The sequence below is a fragment of the Pteropus alecto genome, unplaced genomic scaffold (genome assembly GCF_000325575.1).
Source record: "Pteropus alecto unplaced genomic scaffold, ASM32557v1 scaffold110, whole genome shotgun sequence".
NCBI classification, from domain to species: Eukaryota; Metazoa; Chordata; class Mammalia; order Chiroptera; family Pteropodidae; genus Pteropus; species Pteropus alecto.
Genome location: NW_006431920.1, coordinates 2,754,807 through 2,778,284, shown reverse-complemented (window position 1 = coordinate 2,778,284; position 23,478 = coordinate 2,754,807). Strand labels below are relative to the sequence as shown.

General features: G+C 42.8%; 1 protein-coding gene across 1 annotated transcript in view; it reads right to left on the bottom strand.

The window, feature by feature from the left end:
* DNER (delta/notch like EGF repeat containing) overlaps window positions 1–23,478 on the bottom strand; it is a 175,996-nt gene that overhangs the window by 92,808 nt on the left and 59,710 nt on the right. Inside the window, exon 7 of the mRNA XM_015585382.2 lies at window positions 4,701–4,854. Within this exon, the coding sequence (XP_015440868.1) occupies window positions 4,701–4,854 (154 nt within the window). The remainder of the gene's footprint in view (window positions 1–4,700; window positions 4,855–23,478) is intronic.

The following is a 23,478-nucleotide window of genomic DNA, read 5'->3' as shown; positions in this document are numbered from 1 at the left end:
ACGTGAGGTCACCTAACCAGTAAGTAGAAGAGGCTGCATTGAAAGCCCAGCCGGCCTTGTCCCCCTTTTTTGTCTTATGCCCCCACTCCCCAAATGCTGCCTTCTCTGGTCCGGAGAAGAGGTGAGCGGCATCGCGGGCAATAAATACACCGATAGCCCGTCAGGGATGCCCAGCCCTTCTGTCCTGGGCCCAACTAATGGGAAATGCACTAACCACGCACACGTTGGTAAAACATACTCCGACCCAAACACGGACGGAGTGAAGTGGCCAGAATTCCTGTTTCTTCGTGACTTCGGTCGAGACCCCCAGCCTCGGGAGTGGCCACTGCTTCCCACGCTCCACGCACAGGGGTGAGTTCTGAGTTAAGTCTAACCCGCTTTTCCCAAGCCGCATGCGTGATCTGCTGATGTGCTCACTTCCTGGGCCAAGTGAGGCGGGGTGTGCGGACCAGCAAAGCTACTCAGGATTCGTCTCCGGGAGGAGGTGACCCATTTCTAACTCACAACTCCAAGGCACCTTGAGGCCACCTGAGCAACGCTCGGAGTTTAAAACAGTAAAGCTGGGACAGTTTAAAACAGTAAAGCTGGGACCCACCACAGTCCCCTCGCCTCGGAAATGATGAGTTTTTTAAAATGGGCTCAAATCACCATCTAGTTGACCAATGAGGTACTCCAAAGTTGAAAAATGTTTTGTATGGTGCTAATAATATTTTGGCAGTGGTGGCTCCGAACATGTATGACAGCTTTTCTTTTCAGAAAAAGAAATAGCTCCTTTGGGGAAAAATTATCACCCCAAAATGAGAAGGTTTTAGAAAACAAATCCCGGTTTCAAAGGCTAACTTTCAGCTTAATCATTCATTGTGAGTCTGCAGTTGTGCAAGGCACAGGGCTTGGCACTGACAGGAAGTAGAGAAATAAAGAGTAATATAAAGTGATAGTCACTGCCCTCAGGCCACTCACAGCCGGATGTGGAAGGCAAAAAGCCACAATGTGTGATATGTAGGGAGAAGCCCAGGAGAAGGGACAAAGAGAAGAGAGGAAAGGGAATTGAGCCACTGCCTGGCACAGAATTCCATCCCATTCTATTCATTCATTCATTCATTCATTCAGCAAGTCTTTATCGAGCATCTTCTATGCAGCAGGGGTAGGCACTAGCGAAACATGTCCACAGAACAGACCACACGCTTACATTCTCAGTGAGTCCTCATAAGCAGCCATGGTGAGGGTTATTGTAATCTCTTTGCAGAGTGGAAGAAGCAGGCTCAGAGAGTTCGTGTAACTTGCCCAAAGAACCCAGCTAGAAATGGTAAGGAAGGAAGCAGAATTCAGACTGCGGGCTGCAGAGGCTGGGTCAGGTGGGACGGGCAGGGTTCTAGGCTCCAGCGCAGATGGTATCAAGTTTCCAGCCTCTGGCACTTAGGGCACAATGTAACTTAGGCAACGAGCAGGAAGCTCACTGTGAACCAGGAAGCATGACATTGTGGTGACAGAAAATAGCCGACATGTAAGGCCTCATTATGCAGGATTTACGATTGTCACCTGGGCATTTTGACTCTAGAGCCCGGTGCTTTGAAACAATATGCTGTCATTTTAAAAAATAAGAGAACTTTCTGATTCTCTTTCTCACGTTCATTTTGCCACTAAACTAGTCTTCGGAGCAGTCTGTATTTCCTGTTCATGCATCCTCACGGGCTGCCCATAGCCTGTTCTACTCGTCCAAACAGTGTCACTCGAGGAAGCTTCCAGGCCCCATGAAAACCAAGTGGCAGTGACTTGTTCCCAAACACGGTGCCGTCCTTCAGAGTGTTCGGTAGCTTCCAGCCACCCTTCCTTGTTTCTGTCCCCTCAGAGACACCTCAGAGCTGATGTGCCCTTATCACAGCGGTGAAAACGGAGGCTGCCAAGGGCCTGGACAAACCCTGCTGACAAAGCCGATGCCCCCTCTCAGACTGTCCTGCAGCAATGGCACTGTTGACGATCACTTTCTTTTTTTGAAAATACTGCAAGGAAGTTTCAAAAATATCAGACTTGATAAAAACTTCTTCCCCAAAATGGAAATTTAACTGGCCATAATCTATAATTCATTTTATATTACATACAGATGTATATGACGTTTATCGGTGTTTTACGATTCAAAAATCATCACTCGCTTCCAAGAAACTGTATTAAAAATCAAAATAAAAACTGAAGCAGACAGTGTGTTATTTAGCCCACTCAAAACCCAGTCTGCCATAATAATACATCTCTTGATTACCCAGGCTTCAAAAAATTCTATTTCTACTGGCACTTTACATAGAAATTAAAGCAAAATATCAAAATATTATAAAATCTGAAGCTGAAGCTTTTTTTCTGGAAATAGTATCTTCACTTACCAAGCAATACTCCCCTCTCGAGAGAAATGGGCATTGTATGAAGACAATGTCTCTGTGCAAAGGCGTCGTTGGGATTTTTGATCTCTGGGGACACGGACCTGGTTTGAATTCATTCATTCATCAAACAAAGTAACTTCTCATGATCCACCCTGCAGTAATGGGAGCCCAGCAGGATAAATTTTTTGAAAGGAAAACACACTTCCCACTGTTTGCAAGTCGTTATATGTATATCTGGAGCTTGAGGACAATGAGCTGATGTTAATTCACCTGTAAATGTTCCTTCACAAAGGAAATGTAGCTTTCCTATGAAAAATAAGTTTTTCAAGGACATTCGGGATGAAATTAAGTATAAAACTCCTCATTTTGAGCAACCAGGTGTCTTTTTTGGATGAAATTGCCCAATATGTCTTCTTTGAAGAAGAGACCTGTTTGAAATGAGAAAGCTGAAAGCCTCGAGTCACTTATTTGTACCAAGAAAGTCCTCAGCACACAGTGTGGCTGCATACACAGGAAGAGAGTATAAGAAGATGGTCAAGAACAGGCCTTTGGAGGCAGACAGAAGGACCCGGGTTCAAATCCCAGCCGCAACAGTTATCAGCACGTGCATAGACCATGAGAATGTTCACCTCTTCCTGGGCAGAGAGCCTCTAGGGACTAAGTGACCGAATTCTGGCTAAGAGCATGCGGTGGAAAGCACTTAGCCAGCGCCGGCATGTGAAAAACACTCTAAATAAACGTGTGTGTGTACGCGTGCACACGTGCGTGTGTGTGTGTGTGTGTGTGTGTGTGTGTGTGTGTGTGTGTGTGTGTTGACTACAGCGAAAAGTTTATTGCGCAGTAGAGCCGGAAGGGGGAAGGTGGGTTGTTTCTACAGGAAATAGGAACTGACAAACCGGAAACCTGTTCAAGAGAACTGCAGGAACTAGCCAGCAAAGAGTCCAGGTCCCAGGGTCACGTTTGCCAAATCTCGTCTACCTCCGATTAGGGTTTGTTCTAGAACGTGAGGAAGAACGAAGGTTATGGGGAAGGTGCCAGGTAGGCGGTTCCATAAATGGGTTCGAAGGGGAGTCTCACCTGGAGATAAAATTTAGGAGACACACTATGAAATTGTTCAAATGAATGAGGTCCATCCAGATGCACTGACATGGAAGGGTATCTACAATCTACTGGAGAAAAGAAAGTTCCAGAACAATATGCGTACTCTAACGGCTTTTTAAAAACACATAGAAAAATATTTAATCGTATGATCTGCAAGAGAAGTACTCTCACTCACACATAAATACACAGGAACCGGTCCAGAAAGAATATATTACACTATTAACCTACCCCTATGATTTGATAACGTTTGAGTTGGGACGGATGAGTAAAGAACTTTCATCTTTTCATTTATCAGCTTCTGCATGGTGGAGTCTGTTTCTTACAGTGAGTTTTCAATCCCCCCAAACCTCACTTCACATCATCCCTCTCTCCACCCCCAAACGCTATCTCATCCTGAATCTACACCCAGGGGCAGAAGTGGGCAAAAGGATGAGATGGAAACAAAAAAGATGATGCCAGTTTTGAAAGATGATGTCACATTATTTGATAATAAAAAAAAAAAGGAGTAATCCGGTGTTTGCTTTTACACTACGTCAAAACGGCTGTATCGACGTGTTCACTGGTAAATGCCATTACTGCTCCTTGAAGGTTAGGAATCGAGTCAGCTTAGCAGTAAGTCAGTTGAGATGATTGCCAGAGCACAGAGGCCTGTGAGCACACTGTCCACTGCAATCTCTAAGAGGGACCCGCTGTGCTCTGAGGGTTTGAAAGTCTCGTGTAATATCCCCAAATCCCCGTACTAATCAAGAAATATTAAAGACTCGCCTCCCTGCGGCGCACGGTGCATCAGGGACTGGCGAACATAAACAAAGGGAAATTAACGTAAGCAGGAAGGTTAGGCCGCTTTACATAACAACCTGTGTAGTTTCTTCTAGATTTCTCTTAAGTGTTTTAGCATAACCACCCAGCACGGCACCAGCGCACACTCAGTACACATTTGCAGAATCGTTTTTAAAACATCCAGGCCTCTATCTGACCAAGAATAACACTGTCCCAGAACACAAATGGCGGGATGCTAAAACAGGAATGTCGGAAAGCCAGCCAAGGGACAGAATGTGTGTCCCCACGCGAACTGCCTTTTTCCGTCCCCCATCACACAGCGCACAGACCGATGGGATCTTGTGGCCGCCTTGTCCGACAGCTGGACAGAGAATCGTTTGACCGTCCTTGGTTAAGAAGCACATGTTCTACAGAGCGACACATAACAGCAGTGAGCGATGAAGACCGTACCTGCAAGGCAGACGCAGGTGAAATTGCTCCCATCTTGCTGTTCCTTCGCATCCACGCAGCTCGCGCTGTTCTGGCAGGGTTTTCTCTGGCAGGCATCGAACTCTTCACAGAAAGTTCCGACATACGGCTCATCACAGTGACAGGAGAAAGTCGCCTAAAACACAAACGGACGGTGCGTGTTCCTTCAGTCCTCTAAAATAGGCGCTCTGGCTGTGAAACGCCAAGTTCAAAAGCATCGCTTCTTTTGATAATGATACCAACACTATTTTTAATGATATCGCTTATATCATGAGCTGATTAAAATCATAGCTTTCAAAGAAATCGTACGTGTTTCTTTAAAAGTTTAATTTTCAAACACGTATGTTTATGGTTCTTCATTCATATTTATTGCAACCATTTTCCATCTTCCTAAAATAGAAACGAAAAGGATTACTTTATTTTAAGCAGGGGGAAAAAAAAAAAAGTTTCCTGACCTGACACGGAAATGTCAATTTTGCTAAAACAGAGATATTGTGCTACACAGCCATTACATTAGATGTCACTGCACTCAGCTAAAATTCATAGACAGGGTTTGTGACAAAAACATCATCAAATGTCCTCCTCGGACCACCCTCCCAGAGCATTGAATTTACTGAATCGCCCTATAAATTAGCCTTAATCTACAGCCATGCAGATGACCTAAGTACACGGGACAATAAAAGAACTGCAGTTGAAGTTACTTTTTTGGTTTATATTAAGATTATCTTAGCGAAAGAGCATAACTCAGACCCAGGGGGGGTCTGAATTTGATTGGAAGCTTCACTTCTGAGATGGCTGTAAAGTCCAAATAAAACAGAGCCTCCCTGCTCTCTCCTCACTGGCTCGAGGGTGGTGACACCTCTAAAGGAAACACAGCTGTGGCTTCAAAGCCTGTGTGAAGCAATGTAGATAGATGGTTACTGCAGATTTTCCTGAAGAGGGGAGCAGAGGAGGCCAAGGAGAATGGCTTAAGCCAAACTCACTACTTAAAAAATCAAAACGAAACAGACAAAAGCACCTTTCTTAGCTCTCTCCAAGCCCCACACCTCAGGTGGGTATTGAAATCTCTACCATTCCAGAGCAACGCCCACAGCCTCTCCTGGGCACGCCCGCCCTCCCTCTCCGCCCTGCCCCAACCTCCTGCCCCGAACCTTAGAGAGAGACCTTCCAGTCTTCTCCAGGCGGTGTTAGCGCAGGACCCTCCCCCATCCCTCCCCACCCAAGCACAATACAGCATCTTCCCTCCTCCTGAAGGAGAAAGCGGCGTTGCTCATTCTTCTGTTTTTCATCTCTCAATCAAGTTTCATAAAAGTTCTTGTCCATTTCTTGATAAATTTATTCCTGCATATTTAGATTTCTTTGTTGCTACTGTTAATAAGATATTTTTCCCATCTCTTTCTTGCAATATCCATCATACTGGCTAGTGACGGTTACCGACATAGAAAATGCTAGAGTTATGTTACCGGTCATCACACAGAGCTCTCAGTACAGGTCAGAGAGTTTTTAGTTGATCTGGTAAATGCCATTATAAAACAAAACCCCCAATAAAACAAAACCCCCAAAATGTGCATATCGATTGCAAATAATGATAACAACTTCTTCCCTTCTCCAGCCCTCAGAGTTATATTGGTGGCTCTTTCGAAAGAATTTTGATCTCAAAGGGATGTTTGTAGAATTTGCCACTACGTAGTATGCTGAATGATTATCGAATTTTATCAAATGCCATTTTAGCTTCTATTTCTAAAAAACAGATAATTTTAGATGAAATTATAATTTTAAAAAATGTTCATTTTTTTATCTTTCACCTATCAATATGTGAATTGAATGTTTAAACTTCCTAGTACTGACTCAAACCTCCCATTTCTGGAAGGGACATCCACTGAGGTCACGATGCAAAATTGTTTTTATATGGCTGCATTCTACGTGCAGTAACACTTCTAATGCCTTTCTTCTAACTTGCCCCAACCCCCAACAGGCTCTTTTTCTAAGAAAAACTGTCCCTTGCACAGTGAGATCATATTTCACACTATAGGAGGATGCTCCTTGCCACAGTGACTAAACCAGGGGTGGATGGACCCCTGACCTCAGCAGTCATCCGAGAGAACGGACAGTCAAACATGACATTTAGCTCAGCCGAAACTACCAGATTTTATGCAGGTGTGTTACTCTTGTTGATTGAATATGTTTTGTTAGGGGAATATGACAAGTCCTTGTAATCTGCATAGTCAAATCTTCTTGAGTTTGAGAACATTTTCTTCAATTCTATCTTAGAAATCAGGGCAGTTGGAATAAAAGCGATGGCTTTTTCTTCTTGAGTTAGAGCTAAATTTTCTGCCTTCTATTTTTATCGTCTCTCACCCCTCTTTGTGGCAACTGGAAATTCCCTCTGCATTTTAGCAAGAGTTGGCTTCCTTTCTGACTTTTCTCGATTTTGTGAGGTTTTTCCCTTATGTGTATGTTTGCATAGACTTTGTACTTGAATGCCGGGAGAAGCTGCATCAAGGACTGTTGGAAAGGCAGACTTTTGAATAGGAAACTCCTTTTCTAGAACTGTCTTCTGAGAAAAATCTTGTCCTTGCACAAATGTACAACAGAGTATACTTCTGATATTTGCAGGAATGTGTCTGCAGCCCTTTTATTGTCTGGAGATTTGTGACCGCCTTTGAAATGTAAATGCTGGCAAGCCCAGCTCACACAATTCCAAAGTAAGCCTCAGCATCATAATAAATTACTGCATGTCATTATTTTTGGCACCCGTCCTCTAAAATTCACTTGGTTTGTATCCAGAGAGTCCATATTGTAGATAAATTTCTTTGATTATTTAGGGGATACATTTTGTATGTAATTTATCTGATGAGTCCCAAAGAAACTATACTGCTTATGAAAGAAAATTATTAAAAGCCCCAAATCAAATATCCGCAAGTTCACTTGATTGAATTTAAAGCTAAAACAGAAGCCACATATTTTGTTTTGCTTTGTTTTAAGCAGGAATCTTGAAAGAAACTTTAAGAAACTGTTGAAACCATTGCTTTCGACCGAGCAGAACACTGAATTAATTCTTAAACATTCACTAATGGAGGAGGAAGAAAAGCACATACCCATGACCATGAAATTCAGTTGAACATTTGTATGTTCTTTAGCATGACATCCACAAAGTTAAATTTCTTCCTAATCCTATTTTCTAAGAATGAAGAGCTTTCTATAGTATTAAAAGGTTTCTTTTCATCGTTTCAAGACTGTTGACTTATAAGAGGCCATGAATATTTATTAGGAAACTATGTTTTTAGCATATTTGTTGTGGAAAGCTGTGTTTGATCACTGAAAATTATAAACTGCTACACCAACCAAGAAATCTACTCCCCTGACTGTGATATCACTGACCTATGTCCAATTATATTAACGAGCATGAGAGACAAAACAGACTTACTTAAAATTAGTAGCTTGGCTAAGTTACAGAATCATGCTTCCTTGCAAAAATTATTGTATATTTATATGTAAAAGTCTTTCTCAAGTAAAATGAAAAGTGACTCTCAGAGATTAATTTTAAAACCCAGTGAAGAATCTCAATTTTCTTCAGCAGCTTGAAGTCAAACATTCCATTTGTACATTAATGAAACTCTCTCAGAGAGTGGTAAAAAGCTTACTTTGAAAAGTTCTAGGTTAAAAAAAATTGCATTCATTTATTTGCCATTCAACAAATTGAGCAGCTATTAAGTGCCGGGCACTGCTCTAGGAGCTGGAGACACAAAAGTAACAAGACTCTCTTGTAGATTATACTCCAGGGAGGGTGACTGAGGATAAGCCAAACAAACAAATCAATAAGGTAGTAAAATCAGGCGATAAATGCCTTGGGGAAAAATTAAAAAGGGAAGGGGGAGAGAAGCGGGGAGTGGTCACTTAGGGCATGCTGAGAAGGTGACATGACCGAGGTAAGGGAGTGAGTCGTGGAGGAATCTGAGGAAAGGTTCCTAGGTAAAGGGAACAGACACTGAAAAGGAACCAAGGTGGAGCCCGGCCCGGCCGAGAACCAGCCGGAAGGCTAGTGTGGCCGAAGTAGAGCAAATGACAGGAAGAGCAGTGGGACGTCAACAGGGGTCAGATCGGGCAGGGCAGAGGTCCTCAGCGGAGGACCAATGTCCCCAGCGGACACTCGGCAATGTCTGGAGACATTTTCAGTTGTCACGAGTGGGGGCTTGCTACAGGCATCTAGTGAATAGAGATGAGGGATGCTGCTGAATACCCTACAATGCGCAGGGCAGGCCCTAGAACAAGGAATTTTCTGGCACAAATGCTAACCGTGCTCAGGCTGAAGACCCTGATGTGTAGCTTTATAAGCCCCTGTAAGGATTTCGACTTGGTCTGAAACTTTGGAAACGACAGTTCATGTGCCGAAAAGGACCCAAAATTGTATTACACATGGTAATGTTGCACTATATCACATTACCTTGTTCCATTACTATAATTTATTTGATTCTGATCACACCCTAACTCTGACTGTAAGTGATCCCACAGCCACCCCAAAGCGGAAGCTGATGCCTATTTACTCAGGCAAAGTTAGTTAGTGCTTCAGTTCTTATATTATGATGTTACCACTACCGTGGAGACCTTCCAAGTATAAGTGGTATCTTTATACAGCATTATAGCATAACAGGCCATTTAACTGGGCATTGTCCAACTCTCATTCCTTAATCCCACTCATTCGACAAAGTTTTTGAACCCTGCCACATGCCAAGCAATACTGTATCAGGGATGAGGTGAAGGACAGAAGGAGGCTGTCCGTGTTCTCATGGAGCTTATATTCTAGTTTATATCCTAGCGTGACAACAAAGAAATACGTAATATCCTGCCACGCAGTGGAAAGCACTGCAAAGAAATGTAAATCGATATGAGTAGTTAGGGAGTGATGGTGGGCGGCAAGCTGACTTTCACCTCAACCCAAGTCTCGTTGGAAGGATGGCACGTATGCAAAGCTCAACTCTTCCTCCACGTAGCCAAGGACTATATTCTCCTGCCCTCTCTTGCTCTCTCTTTCACTGAGTTGGAAGCGAATCGCTTTCACTGAGTTGCTAGTTCACCTTATGGTCTCAACTAAATATCGAGGGGTCCTATCAGCAAACATCCCTGTTAAACCTTCTTTGACGTTTACTCTGCGGATGTTATTGAGAACATGACATACCTACATCTTTTTGGGTCCCGTTTACAAAGCTCCCTCCAAGAAAATTCACTCATTTAAGCGCCAGTAAAAATTTTGCTAGTCCTGAGAACTGACGTTTTGTCCTCGAGAACGGTGCAGATCACGTGACTGCCCCTTTTTCTTTCCTATCTGATTTGGCTGCTGCAGGCTCAGAGTCTACCGGAAGTTCCACTTCCACACCTATCTAGGGCTCCGAGAACTATACGACTATTTACCCTTTCTAGCTGGGATATTGCTTTCAAATTTATATCTTCTCTGACTCTGACTTTTGTTTGATGTGTTTATATTTCAACGCCGTATGAAATACACAGCCAAATATATGACTAAATAATCTAACCCCCTTCCGTGGCACACAAGGCCCTTGACAATCTGGCCCCGACTTACTTCGTCTGTCCCGTTCTCTAATTGTCACCTCTCATTAAAGCCTAATTGTCAAGAACAAAGCATAAGGAGCTTTATTTCTGCCTTTAAGAATCAGAATGTATCCATTCTAATCTACCTTCTTAGCTGGCTTACATCGAATTATCTCATTAATCTTTACCACGTATGTCAGGTGGGTATTATCAGATCCATTTTAGGAGTTGAGAAGAGATTTGACAGAGAGGTCAGATAAATTGTTTAAGGTGTTACTCCAGCTGGCAAGTATAAGGTCAAAGCTTCAACCCATATCATTAGGCTCTAAAGCCTTTTCTGCTCTCGGCTGCATATTATCTCATCATCGCCGTGATGGTCCATGCTTACCACAGATGCACGTGGGCACCGTTCCAGGAGCTGGAAACACAAAAGTGAACCAGACCCTCTCACGGAGATTATGTTCCAGTGGAGTGACTGACGTTAATAAAATAAACAAGTAAATAAGGTAGTAAATTAGGCGATAAATGCGATGGGGAAAAATTAAGTAGAGAAAATAACCCCCAACAACCGTAGTATTTTAGATCCCGCTCCAAATTCCTGTTGTTTTTCTACCTCCTCCCTTGTGGCCTGGCTGTCTTCCTTATGAGCATCATATACTGTTCTTTCGGTTCACTGATTCTAATTTCCCTTCGCCTTAAAAAGAATACCAAATTTGTTCAAATAAGAAGTCAAAATGGAGTAAAAATATTCTTCCCGAGGGCTGAAAGCACCTCTTGTACATAAAGCGCCTAGTCATTCATGAACAGACCTGGAAACTTAGACTGGGTGACTCTCCACCAAAACCGGAGGTCTTTGATATCTGGGACGTCAGCTGCTCGTGCATAATAGCATTTGCATGTTCACTGAATTAAGCTGACTTTGGGATAGGCTGCGTACAAGTAGACTTGAAGGAGGGTCCTATGCAGGTTATCACACTCCTTTCCTACTTCCCTTCTATCTCCAATGTTCTTGTGTTTTGTTAGGATAGCATCGGAGCCATTCACACATTCTTCAACAACATGTTCATACTAAAAAGGATACTTGAGCAAGGATTAGGAGGACAATCCCAAGCAAAAAAGGTGACGAATGGGCCTTTAAATGGAAAGGAGATTATTTAAACCACTCCTGGTTAAAGGACTCTCCAGGCCAATTTCAATGTCCACCATGGGCCAGCCTGGTTCCAAACGACAAACAGACTATTTATCATTAAATGTCTGAACATCCGCAAGGTCAGAACGCTGGCTAATGAGTTGGTAATTGTTGAAACTAAGTGATGCCGACATGTTTGAAATAGTCCATTATAAAAAACCTGTTGCTTTTATTTTGAGTCTGGCTAAGTCCTGAGAAAGGAAAAGTAAAATTTTGGAACATCAGAATCCCATTTCAACGCCCTGTGTCTGGCTGCCCATTATGGCATCTGCTGTTGCATTGACCACAGGGATGCTTTGGAGAACACTGTCTGCACGTCACCAAGTCCCCATACAGGAAGCTCCACTCCAGAAATTTATTTCATATCCAAGTGCCAGGAAAAGCTCTGCTGGTCCTAAGGGACCGACAAGAGTCCCATGACTCTACGAGATGAATCACGTAGCCAAGCATATTTCACTGAACGACTGAATCTTCTTGAAGAGAAGCCTCAGCCATTCTTACGCCAAGGGAAGGCTTGGCTGCGTCTCAGCTTCCTCGGCATGCTGGGGTCACAGGCGAGGCACACCCAGCTCAGGCCTTGGTGGGGAGAGAGCAATTCCTGCTTACAGAGCCTGTGTGTAAAAAATGTAGACCGCTCTAAACTAACTCTCCATGCACTTGTAGCATCAAGAAGTAGAGTCTGTTTCCTAACATTAAAAAGTTCTGGAATCTTTTCCTCCTAGTTAATGCAGGAGCTTCAGGCGCAATTGTCCAGGAAGTGCTTTCTGTGCCTCCTTGACCAAGAGCTTATTTGCTCTAAGCAGACTTTAGGAAAGGAGGCAGTGTGGCCCAACTAAGTCATGTAACAACACAGCACTGACCACATTCTGACCCCAGGCATCTGTCTCATCGCCCCAAATGCATTGACCCTAAATCAGTGGAGATGGAAGCCACAGTTACCTCGTCCCAGTAATCCAGGACTGAGGACCTATTACCCCAGTTCCTAGGTCATGGGAACCAGACCGGGTAGTTACTCAGGTCTGAAACTACAGTGGACAGACACTCACACCTGGATTAAAAGGAGTAACCACAGCCCACATTTTCATGCGATTGCGCACAGGTGAGTTATAACTGAAGGGTCCGATCGGCCTGGCGTGTTCTTATACACACACAGAATTTAGCCTTCTGCTAACTAAATCCAGATTCCGTATTTCAAGACACGGAAAGGATTATTTGTATGTAAAACGTAAGAGACTGTATGAGTATTCTACGTATGACGTAACAGTGCTTGTAAATACTTTTCCCTGAGGCCACGCTACATCAGAACACCTGGAATCCAGGGACGGAGTCGAATTCTCGTCTCTTGTTAGGACACGGTGAGCTATCGCAAAGGAAAACTCTCTGGGAATTACATCTTTTAAATTCTTGTCTGTTAGCTGGGTCTCATTGTTTTATTCATTGCACATGTAAATTAAACAACATACATGCATCACTTATAGCTCAAAATCTTATTTTCCATCAGACATTAGACAGACTTGGGTTCTTCCATTTGGGTTCATTAACTATAACTGTAGCAGCTTATTTTTTTTTTTAGAAAAAATAAGCTTGGAAACATGCAGATCATCTGAACATTAAACTCCAGACGTGACACTCATAAATTCACAGAATCTATTTCTCTGGCTTAAATGTTAAATTCTAAATAATAGAAATGATAATGAATGAGAGTCCTGCTCTTATTTAGAATCCAAAGGAAGAGAAAGCAAATATCTTTCAGGAAATATTGTAAAGCCTTTCTTCCCAAAACTGGATGTACGGATTGGCAGAACACAGATGCTCAAAGCAGTTTCCAACCATATCCCGCCAACTTATGCATTCTCAGTATTCTGAATGTGGCCACGGGTAGGTATCAGAGCTCCAGGTACAAGGGCTCCATCTCCAAGTCACTAGCATCTGTGTACTTGCTTATTCGCTGCAATATTTCAATTCCTTAACAAAAGTAAAGTTTGAATGTCATCTAAAATTCATCTTTTATTGAAATTCCCTGAAAAAAAATATATAGCCTGTCTCACAAGTAAATGACATACCATTCTTTCTTATTTTAAAATTTCATTTAGTCTTCTAGCTATTCCTTTGGTTATGTCCAAAGAAAATGGTACCAAAAAAAAAAGCTTTAATAAGATGGACATTTTGACGTATAAATTATTGATGAGGAGAATAGAGATCCTCTCCAGTATCCTCAGGTTACCTCAGATGGAAAACTCACTGCAAATTCCATTTTTAACTATAAAGCGAAGGTGATAAACCAACAGAAACTTTTCTAAAGATGGAAACCCGAGGGGAACAGGACAGGGTATAAAACGATCATTTACTGAAGAAAGCCCCGCCATACGCCAAGTACCGTACAGAGACTCACAGAACCCTCCCGACAGTCTCGCAAGAGCGGTACTATTTTTCTTCTACCAGTGATAAATTAGAGAATTCAAGTCGCTTGCTCAAGGTCACGCAGCTGTCAGAGGCAGAGGGAGGCAGATTTGGTCTCCTGGAAACATTCTTATGATTTAAGATATTCAGAAATACAAGGCATTAAATTACAAAGTGCGAGGGTCAGAGTTCAAATAGCATTATGAGAAAGGGCGTGAGGGATGCATTTATGCACTGAGTACGAATTCGAAGAGAAAGACTCCCGAAGGCTTCTTCCAGTCTTAGATCTCATGGATCTGGGTCTCAGCCTCTGATTGGCCACAAATCCCCACTGTCACAATCCTTCTCCCGGTGATCTCATGTCACTCTGAAGTGCTAACAGCCACTTCGTGTTTCTTTCCTATTCTCGCTATATTAGTCTGTCAGTGCTGCCATAACAAAGTCCCACAGACTGGGCGGCTTGGACAGCAGAAATCCATCGTCTCACCATCCTAGCGGCTGGGAACGGCAACGCCAAGGGTTGGCAGGGCTGGTTTCTTTGAAGGGCTCTGTCCTTGATTTGCAGATGGCTGTCTGCTCGCTCTGTCTTCATATGGTCTTCCCAGGGTGACCCCATCTTAATCTCCCCTTCTTAGAAGGACACCAGTCATATCGGATTAGCGTCTACTCATCTGACCTCACTTCACCTTAATCATCTCTTTAATGGCTCAACCTCCAAATACAGCCACATTCTGAGGTGCTGGCGGTTAGGACTTCAACATATGATATGAATTTGGCGGATACAATTCAGCACAATAACTCCCACCCACCCCCTCTCTGGCTCACTAATACAACTATTTTCAGAGCGGTCTTCCTCACATGCTGCTTCCAGTCCTTCACAGATATTTGGTGCTTATCATATCCGACCCATCGCCCTAGAGAACACACGATATTCACTGAACAGTAGCTGTGTGGAAAGGGTGACAGTGAACATACGGAGACACATAAGACAGAGTTCACGTGCTCTAGGAATTGACAATTTGGTTAGGGAAATAAGTCTGTGTCATTGCCATCGCCACTGTCGTCTTCATCCTGCTCGTTCTTGGGCACTCGATAAATGCCAGGCACTGCTCTAAGGGCTTTGCAAAACGAAGTCATCCTCAATGTCATTGTCATGGCAATTTTATACTTGAGGAAACTTAGGCACAGGGAGGGTGAGCAAATTGGCCAAGCTAAGCCAGGTAGTTAATTGAAGCATTGAAAGTTGAACCCACATCGTTTGATTCCAGGACTCATCCTCTACACGGGAAGAGCCTGCATTAAAAGCAAACCACAAACGAGCATGTAGCGTGGTAAGAGAAAATAGTATTGCTTCTGCGATCCTACTCCTGGTTCTTCTACCTCTGTGACCTTGGGCAGGTAATTTGTATTATTTATTACTTGGTTTTCTGTTGGCCTTCACTTCAATAATAGGAGAAAATAAAAGAAAATGTGCTATAGCTCAAAGATTCTATTATTTATGTTGTGATTTTTTAAAATTCGACTGTTGAAAGTCTAAAATGATACCACAGATATTCAACGACACGTGTCCAATAGTATGCGTGTCCCCAATTCCCATCGTCAGCCAGGAGGCAGGTCCTCCTCTGAACATTTATAACTTGAACCTAGATTTACTTTCCTATTGGATCTATAATTCTCCTTTGCCTTGGTCTATACATCTATTTTCCTCTTAATGATTATTTTATAGCTTATGTACCTTTGTGAATAGTCTCAAATCCAATTCAAAAAGAGAGGATGAAAATAAGCAAAAAAGTAAAACGGAACACAGAGTTGATATAAGGGATCAGCTCAGGCTTCCTTACGGAGAGTGATTGCAATTTTTCAACCCCTTGTTTTCCTATTGAAATAAGAATATACACAAATAAGTCTAGACTATTGGTATCATAGCCTGTGAATGCCAAGAGATTTTTCTGGATTATATAATCCCTGATACTGTGGATATTGACTACAAATATTTCTTTCTTCAGAATTTGGAGAAAAAAACTATTTGTTTTACTGTGAAATATTTTTATTTACAGTCTCTAATCTGATTAATGCATTTCTTTATTGAATTTACACTCACACAAACTGAAATAACACCGGTGAAGGTGGGAAGGTCCCATCATTCATTTTAATTAAATCTCGTCTCAACAAATGTGTGTTGCTTTCATCATTTTCATGCCGAGCAAATGGCAGGTTATATCTAATAAATGTGTTTCTCTAGGAGAATTAGAAAAGAATCATTCTAATAATTTCCAGAAGAAACTCCTCAAACATCTAACTGGAGGGGAACAAAAGGCAAGTTCACAGGCAATGTGAGTCTCGCCTGCTTGCGAACTGTTTTTATGCATCTGTAACATTCACGTGAAATGATTTCTTTTGGATGATAATTTAGTCCTCCAATCTCGAATAAGAGAGAAAATCTGCATACAAATTTTGAACATAAGAACATTAACACTACTCACATCTTCCTTTCTTGGTTCATGTATCATATTTTAACCATTCCGATGCTTGAAGTTTCTTTTCTAACTCATGTATGCCTCAGAATAGAATACTGGATTTAAGTTTTGTGAGATAGTAAAAATAATTATATATATATAATGTTCTCTGCCACAAGAGTGCCTAAAACCCCTGTAATTTCCTAATAAGAACGCTAAAAACATCTTTTGTTCCAATATCTCATCTTAGACCCCAGTTTCTTGCACTAAGCTCCAAAGTCCCCTGGAATTTCTTGGGTGACAGGAGTGTCTTTTGCTCTAATGAGGCGACTCTGGGGGGGCTCCTGGATGGGGACTGGTTACCAGAAAGACCGAACCATGATTAGAAGCTTGGGATTTTTAGCTCCACCCCCATCCTCCAGAGAGGGGAGAGGGGCTGGAAATGGAGTTAGTGATTGATCACGCCTACGTGAGGAAGCCTCCGTGAACCCCAGTAAGTACAGGGTTCGGTGAGCTGCCAGGATGCTAATCACAACAACGGGATGAAGGAGGATGAGGGGAGAGGGTGATGCACCCCAACTCCACAGGAACAAAAACTCCTGTGCTCAGGACACTCCCAGACCTCGTCCTGCATAGCTTCTCATCTGTCTGTTCATCTGTATCTTTTCTCATATTCTTTAATGAACTTGTAAATGTAAGTAAGTGTTTCCCTGAGTTCTATGAGACACTCTAGCAAATTAATCCAACTCAAGGAGGGGGTCACTGGAACCTCTGCTATAGCCAGTTCATCAAAAACACAGGTGACAATTTGGATTTGCGACTGGCATCTGAAGTTGGGGGAGGGCAGTCTCGTGGGACTGAGTCCTTAACCTGTGAGATCTGAGGCCACATCCAGGTAGACAGTGTCAAAACTGGGTTAAATTCTTGGATCTCATACGGTATCTGAGAATTGCTCGTTGGTGTGGGGGGAAAAACTCCACATATTTGGTGACCAGAAATGTCAGAAGTGACGTGTTCTCTGTGAAGGTGAAGGAGACACACAGGGTAAGAGACGCACAGTAGGGAAGAACTGGGTTTTTTCCTACCGGGAAGGTAGAAAACTGAATTTTTCCTTTACATGTTCTTTATTCAGAAAAAAAGAAAAGGCATGCTTTCATAAGAAAAGAAGAAATACTGCCACTTGTGACATGAATGGATCTTGAGAGCACCATGCTAAGTGAAGTAAGTCAGATGGAAAAGGACAAGAATCATCTGATTTCACTCATATGTGGGATAGAAAACAGAAAGGAACAAACGGACAAGTAAAACAAATCAAAACAAAAAATCATTGACACAGACAACAGTATGGCGGTTACTGAGTGGTCAAACGCATGGTGACGGAAGGAGACTAGACTTTGGGTGATGAGCACACAGCGCGATACACAGATGATGTATTATAGTTTTGCACACCTGAAACTCATGTAATCTCATTAACGATGTCACCCTGACCAATTTAATTTAAAAAAGGAAAGGCATGCTTCATTCCCTAGAGCCACGGCACCCCCACTGTTAGATGGGATGATGAAACATCCATGTCACGGGGCCGTGGGGCATGGAGTTTCTTCACAGATCCACAGAAGTGCTGGGGGAAATGCTAAGGTCACGTCCTGTTTCACAGGCACTGACAAAGGCCAACACACTTAGCTGTGTGGCTGCCACACGAGATGATCCTTGGTGCAGAGGCCAATCTCAAATAATTCTTCCTCATTATAATTTTTAGATGCTAAAAAGAAAGGGGGAAAAAATATCCTATGAGCTGGCCCAAATTCTTGTTTTCTCTAAGGGCTGAATAAATGGACTTCTGCTATGAAACAGGCACAAGGTCATTTATGTCACCAGATGAGCGCATCTCCTAGAGCTTCTCAAGCTCCCTAAAATTTGAAAAAAAAAAAAAAAAGTAATTTTGTTCATTTGGCATAACATCTGTCTCAGAAAGGCTCAAATGCCACCAGCCTCCCCTGTTTCTAAACTAGGGAGAATTGGAAATCAAACACAAGGCTCCGACCTGCTGACAGATCTGACAAATCTTACCTTCCCAATCCCAGGTCCCTGTTCTCACCTCCTCCCGTCACCTGCCTTCTAGAATTATCTAGTATTCTCTTTCTTACTAAAATCAACCCCTGACTGAAAATGACCGATAAAACCTTAATGGAATACCTTTAGGGATATTTGCATTTAAATAGAAAATCATGCTTTAATTGCAAAGGAATGCAGCTCAAATAGCAGGACTGCAGGCATCCCCACCATGCCGGTGTGTCAAGGAATTTGAGGATGAAGGGACCTCCCAAGGCATCTTTGAATCTTACACCAGGTAGGCACCTCCAGCCCACTGTCATCCATCCAAAAGCATGGGCAACTCGATAAGACTGATGTTTTATGTTTCAGAAGCATTTTGTAAAAAGAATTTTCAGTTCAGAAATAAAGACCTCCATAATAATTTTTTTTTAAATGATCTCCTACTACCACCGCTGGCTGGTGATTATGGGGTTGCCATTTTTTAGAAGACCCTTTGTCAGGGTTCTTCTTGGACAGCAATTATATATTCACGAGTACGACTGGCTACAGTTGATACTTGTCAACAAACGTATTTTTTAACTGCATATTTAAAAATACACTGAGCTGAGCGATGCTTCAAAACAACGGGCAAACAGCCAATCGCCTGCTTCTGTGGCCAACTGCACCAACTCTTGTCACAGCACAGGTCTTAAAAACAAAACAAAATAAAAAAACACTAGTATATGGAGCATATGCTAATGACTTGGAATCAGAAATTCCAGGATCAACTTTCTCCCAACGATTATCCTTTAAGATTAGAACCCTAAGGAGGAAATTAAATGTGAGTCTAGCCCCAGACGATTTCCACTCAAGTCAATAAAAATCCGTTGTGCGGGCCAGAAGCATTCCTGGGCAGTTCAAAAGAGGGTGGATGGAAGCACTTCCAAGGATAACAGGGCTGGAATGCCAAGTGCAGCGAGGGTCAGAGGAAGGTCGCTGTTGATGGAGGCAACAGATGCCATTTCTATTGGTTTGCGTATCGTAAGTGCCACCTTTCATTTGTAAAGCGCTTTACGAAATGCTTCCACAGATATGATCTCATTTCAGATTCCACTAGGATTTCTCCAGCACCTATGGGGATCTGTGCTGACTCTAGGCCTTGCCTGTGCCACAGCCCTGTGACATGGACATTTTCATCAGCCTCATCATTGGATGGGGAGACCGAGGCTCTCGGGAATCACGATGAGATTTCAGTAAGATTCAGAGTCAGATCTGGACCCCTGACCTGCCCCCATGTCCACTAGCTTCCACTGAGCCACAAAGCCTCAGACTTCATGAGAATGGTCTGTACAAATGCAGAAGCCACACTGACAGCCTCTGGACCAAACACAAGATCAGCTTTGGAAGGACTATCAGATTTTAAAATTTCAACCCTCACCGAAATCATGTCACTTAATTACCGAGAGCCTCAGTATCCCCGTCCAAAAATTCGGGTAAAGAAAATGTCCACGTCACAGGGCCATGGTGAGTGCAAGACACTGCCTAATGGGCCACAGCAATAAACCGATGTCTCGTTAGCATCATGTGAATTTAAATCAAGACGAATTTAATGGGGTATATTTGATTTAATCGTGAAATGAATTGTCCCTATGGTAGGAAATGGAAGTATAATATGATACTAATCTAGATATGAAAGACCCATACTTCTTACATTTTTATTTACTTTAGCAACCTATAAAATCTTGCAGACAAAAGTCAAATTTAACTGCTGTTTCTGATTTTAGATATCACAACGCAATATCTTTTTTTTTTTTTTAATCTCTAAAACCTTCCATACATGTAGAAACCCTAAACACAGAGGAGTAAGCTTTGGTTGAATAATCAATGAAAACAATTCAAGCTTGAAGGAAAGTGGCCAGATTCCAGTATAAATTCCCACAGTCTGTGACCTTGGCCTGTGGGGCAGTCCCACCCTTAACCTAATCTGAGTTCAAACTAACCACGACTTTTGCCACTCACTTTGCCAAAAGGCTCTTTTGCCATTCCAGACCCCTACGAAATTTTCCTCGGCAGGCAGACTGTTTCATCGTCCCTTCAGCAGGTGCTTTCAAAATACATCTCATTCTCTTGCTATTTTAGTTCGTGCTGACCATTAATGCCTCTTGATTTATATGACTCCATTCAACTCTCTGTTCCGTGGCATCGACCTACTACTATACTTTGCTTACCAGCACTTCAATATACAAACCGAGGCCAGAGAATTGCAAAGAAAAAGGGTAAAGGTAAAATACAGTGAAGAAAACAGGTAAAGAAATGAAAAAAATTTAGTGGAAAAGAAAAACCAAAAACATACTGGTGAAGTTGGGAAAGCACTTACTGAGTTACGACGTGGAGAAAAATGAAGACAGAAAAAGCAAATCTTCTAAGTTTCCCTATAGATATACACCTCAGCACACGGGCATAATTATTTGTGGAACGTATTTGAGGTATTCCATAAGCTGCTCCGTGTATTTCTTCTATTCATGTGCTTTGTTTGCCCCCAGCCTCCTGCCAAAATATCGTGACTGCGCTAAAACAAGACGCATAAACAACAGTTCTGATGTCCTACATAATCCGTGACCTTTGCACTCTGGACAGCTCTGGAGCATTTCGCATTGGCTGGGGCCTCTGCTGACTCCTGAAAGACGGTCACATCAGTGTCCTCTGTGCTTTTCCTTCCTCACTCAAGTGTGAAATGATATCCCACTGTACGTATCACACAGTCGCCTCTGCCTGAGGTTCAGACTCAGCTCGAATTTTCTGCCCTGAAACTGTGTGGAAACGAACTAGTCAAACAGAGAAAGTCGACTGCGCCCATGGCAGCGGCCCAGGGGGGCTCGCTCCATGCACCCATGACTGAGCAGCTGCTGTATTCCAGGAAGAGCTTCCTCATCCCCTTCTGCAGCCAGATTCTTTGTCCCTTGTTGACTTGGCAGCATCCCGTTCAAGGGCAGAATCGTCATTAAGCTAGAAATTCTCCTCCAGTGTGAACTTGGAAAGAATAACGCTTGCGGCTCACTTAAATGCCGGTCTTAGCCTCAGAAATGCCCATTACGTGGAAGGAAGTTGAGTACAGAATGAGTTCCTTGTTGATGCAAGTGTGTGCCAAGTTTCTTGGGATTATTCTTGAAATTCCAGGAAAAGGGAATCTGAAGGGAGAAACATGAGTGTGACAGGTGTTGGGGTGACACCTATCCTGTGCCTTCCCCACCAAGATGGTGGGTTCCTGGCCACTTTCCAGTCAAGGCAATATTAGAGTAGCATCTTCTCCGCATCTGCCTTATCTCACATTCCCTAAGCATAAATGGCTTGTAAATGGCTTTCAGGTAAAGTGTGACCTGGGACCGATCAGGCACCCCAGTGCTGACCTCGCCTGGGCCAGCACTCGAGGTGCCCAGAGGCGGGGTGATCTCGGATCCCCAGGAGCTGCTTCTGCGAAGCAACTTGACTATGTGACGTCAGCAATTATTCTTTTCCCTAAAACCAAAATCATGCCTCCTGTCGTCTCCTGCACAAAGGTGATATGACTTCAGTTTTGATGGAAAAATTCAAAACGTTTCTTTATCAAAGACATAAAGCACACAATATTTTTTAAAAACAAAACAACAACAAAAAACACTGTCTGGTCCACATTAGTCATTAAGAGAACACGAATCAAAACCACAATGAGATACCACTTCACACACACTAGGATGGCAAGAATGAAAAAATTTAAAAAATAAAAACGGAAAACGGCGAGTATCGGTATGTGAAGAAATTTGAACACTGTGCATTGGTTCTTCAGTGACCGTGGAAAACAGTTTGATATTGTTTGACACAGAATTGCCATGTGACCCAGCAATGCCACCCCTTAGGTGTCCACTCAAAAAAAAAAAAAAAAACTGAAAAAAGCTCATAGCAGCACTACCCACAACAGCCAAGAGCTAGAAACAACTCAAATGTCCATCAATCGTAAAGGGATAAACACATTATGGTATATCCATACACTGGAATATTATTCAGCCATAAAGAGGGACGAAGTACCGACACATGCTACCACATGGGTAACCCCTGGCAATGTTCTGCTAAGTGAAGGAATCCAGGTACAAAAGGTCACATATCGCATGATGCCATCTGCATGAAATGTCAAGCACAGGTAAATCCACAGAGATGAAATGCAGACTGGTGGCGGCCGGGGGCCGGGAGAGAACGGGGGAGTGACCGACTGCCCAGTGGATGTGCTGTGTCCTTCTGGGGTGTGAAAACGTTCTGGAATTGGAAAAAGGCAGTGAATGTACTAAATGCCACTGAATTGTTCACCTCAAAATGGTTAACTTTTTCGCTATTCTGTACACCGGAAACTAATATACTATTGAATGTCAACCGTAATTGAAGTGTGATTTTTAATTTTTTGAAATGGTTAATATTCAATTTTATGAATCTCGCCTCAATGTTAAAAGCTCTGGCAAGCCCGGTGCCTGCCATCGCTCGCCTCAAAGGAGAAAGTTTCGTCTCCTTTCCTGAAGCCCTTCTTCGCACATTAATGACACCCACTTTGTCACATCTGCCAATGCCTTTCCTTCAGCCCATTTCAATGTGATGCATCCTCTGCTACAGAAGCAAAAACTCTTCTTTTGACCCATTTCCCACACAGAGTACCACCCCACTTTCTCCCTCCATTCAATGCCAAACTGACCAAAAAGGCGAGCCACACCAGCTACCCAAATCCATCCTTGCTCCACGTCACCCGGTTCCCTGTCCGTCACCATCGCTGTGCTCCTAACAACAGAAGCCAGGGCTAAATGTGGGGGCTCCCCTCTCCAGGGAAGCAGGCCAGTTTTCAGAAAGGCAATCACTCCATTTCCTTGCTTTTGTTTGCTATCTAAAGAGCTTGCAACAATGGTTAACAAAAAGGTTGGTTTTAACCACTTTAGAAGATTTCTGTAATTGTCATTGGCCAGCTTTCGTTTTATCTATTGAACATGTTTTAGGGAATGTTCAGTTTGTTTTTGATTTGGCTCTCTGCCAGCTGCTGGCATAAAAGGAACAAGCGAGAAGGAAGCAAAAGAACATGGGCTTCTGCCTCGAGGAGGATCGCAAAGAAAAGTAAAATGCT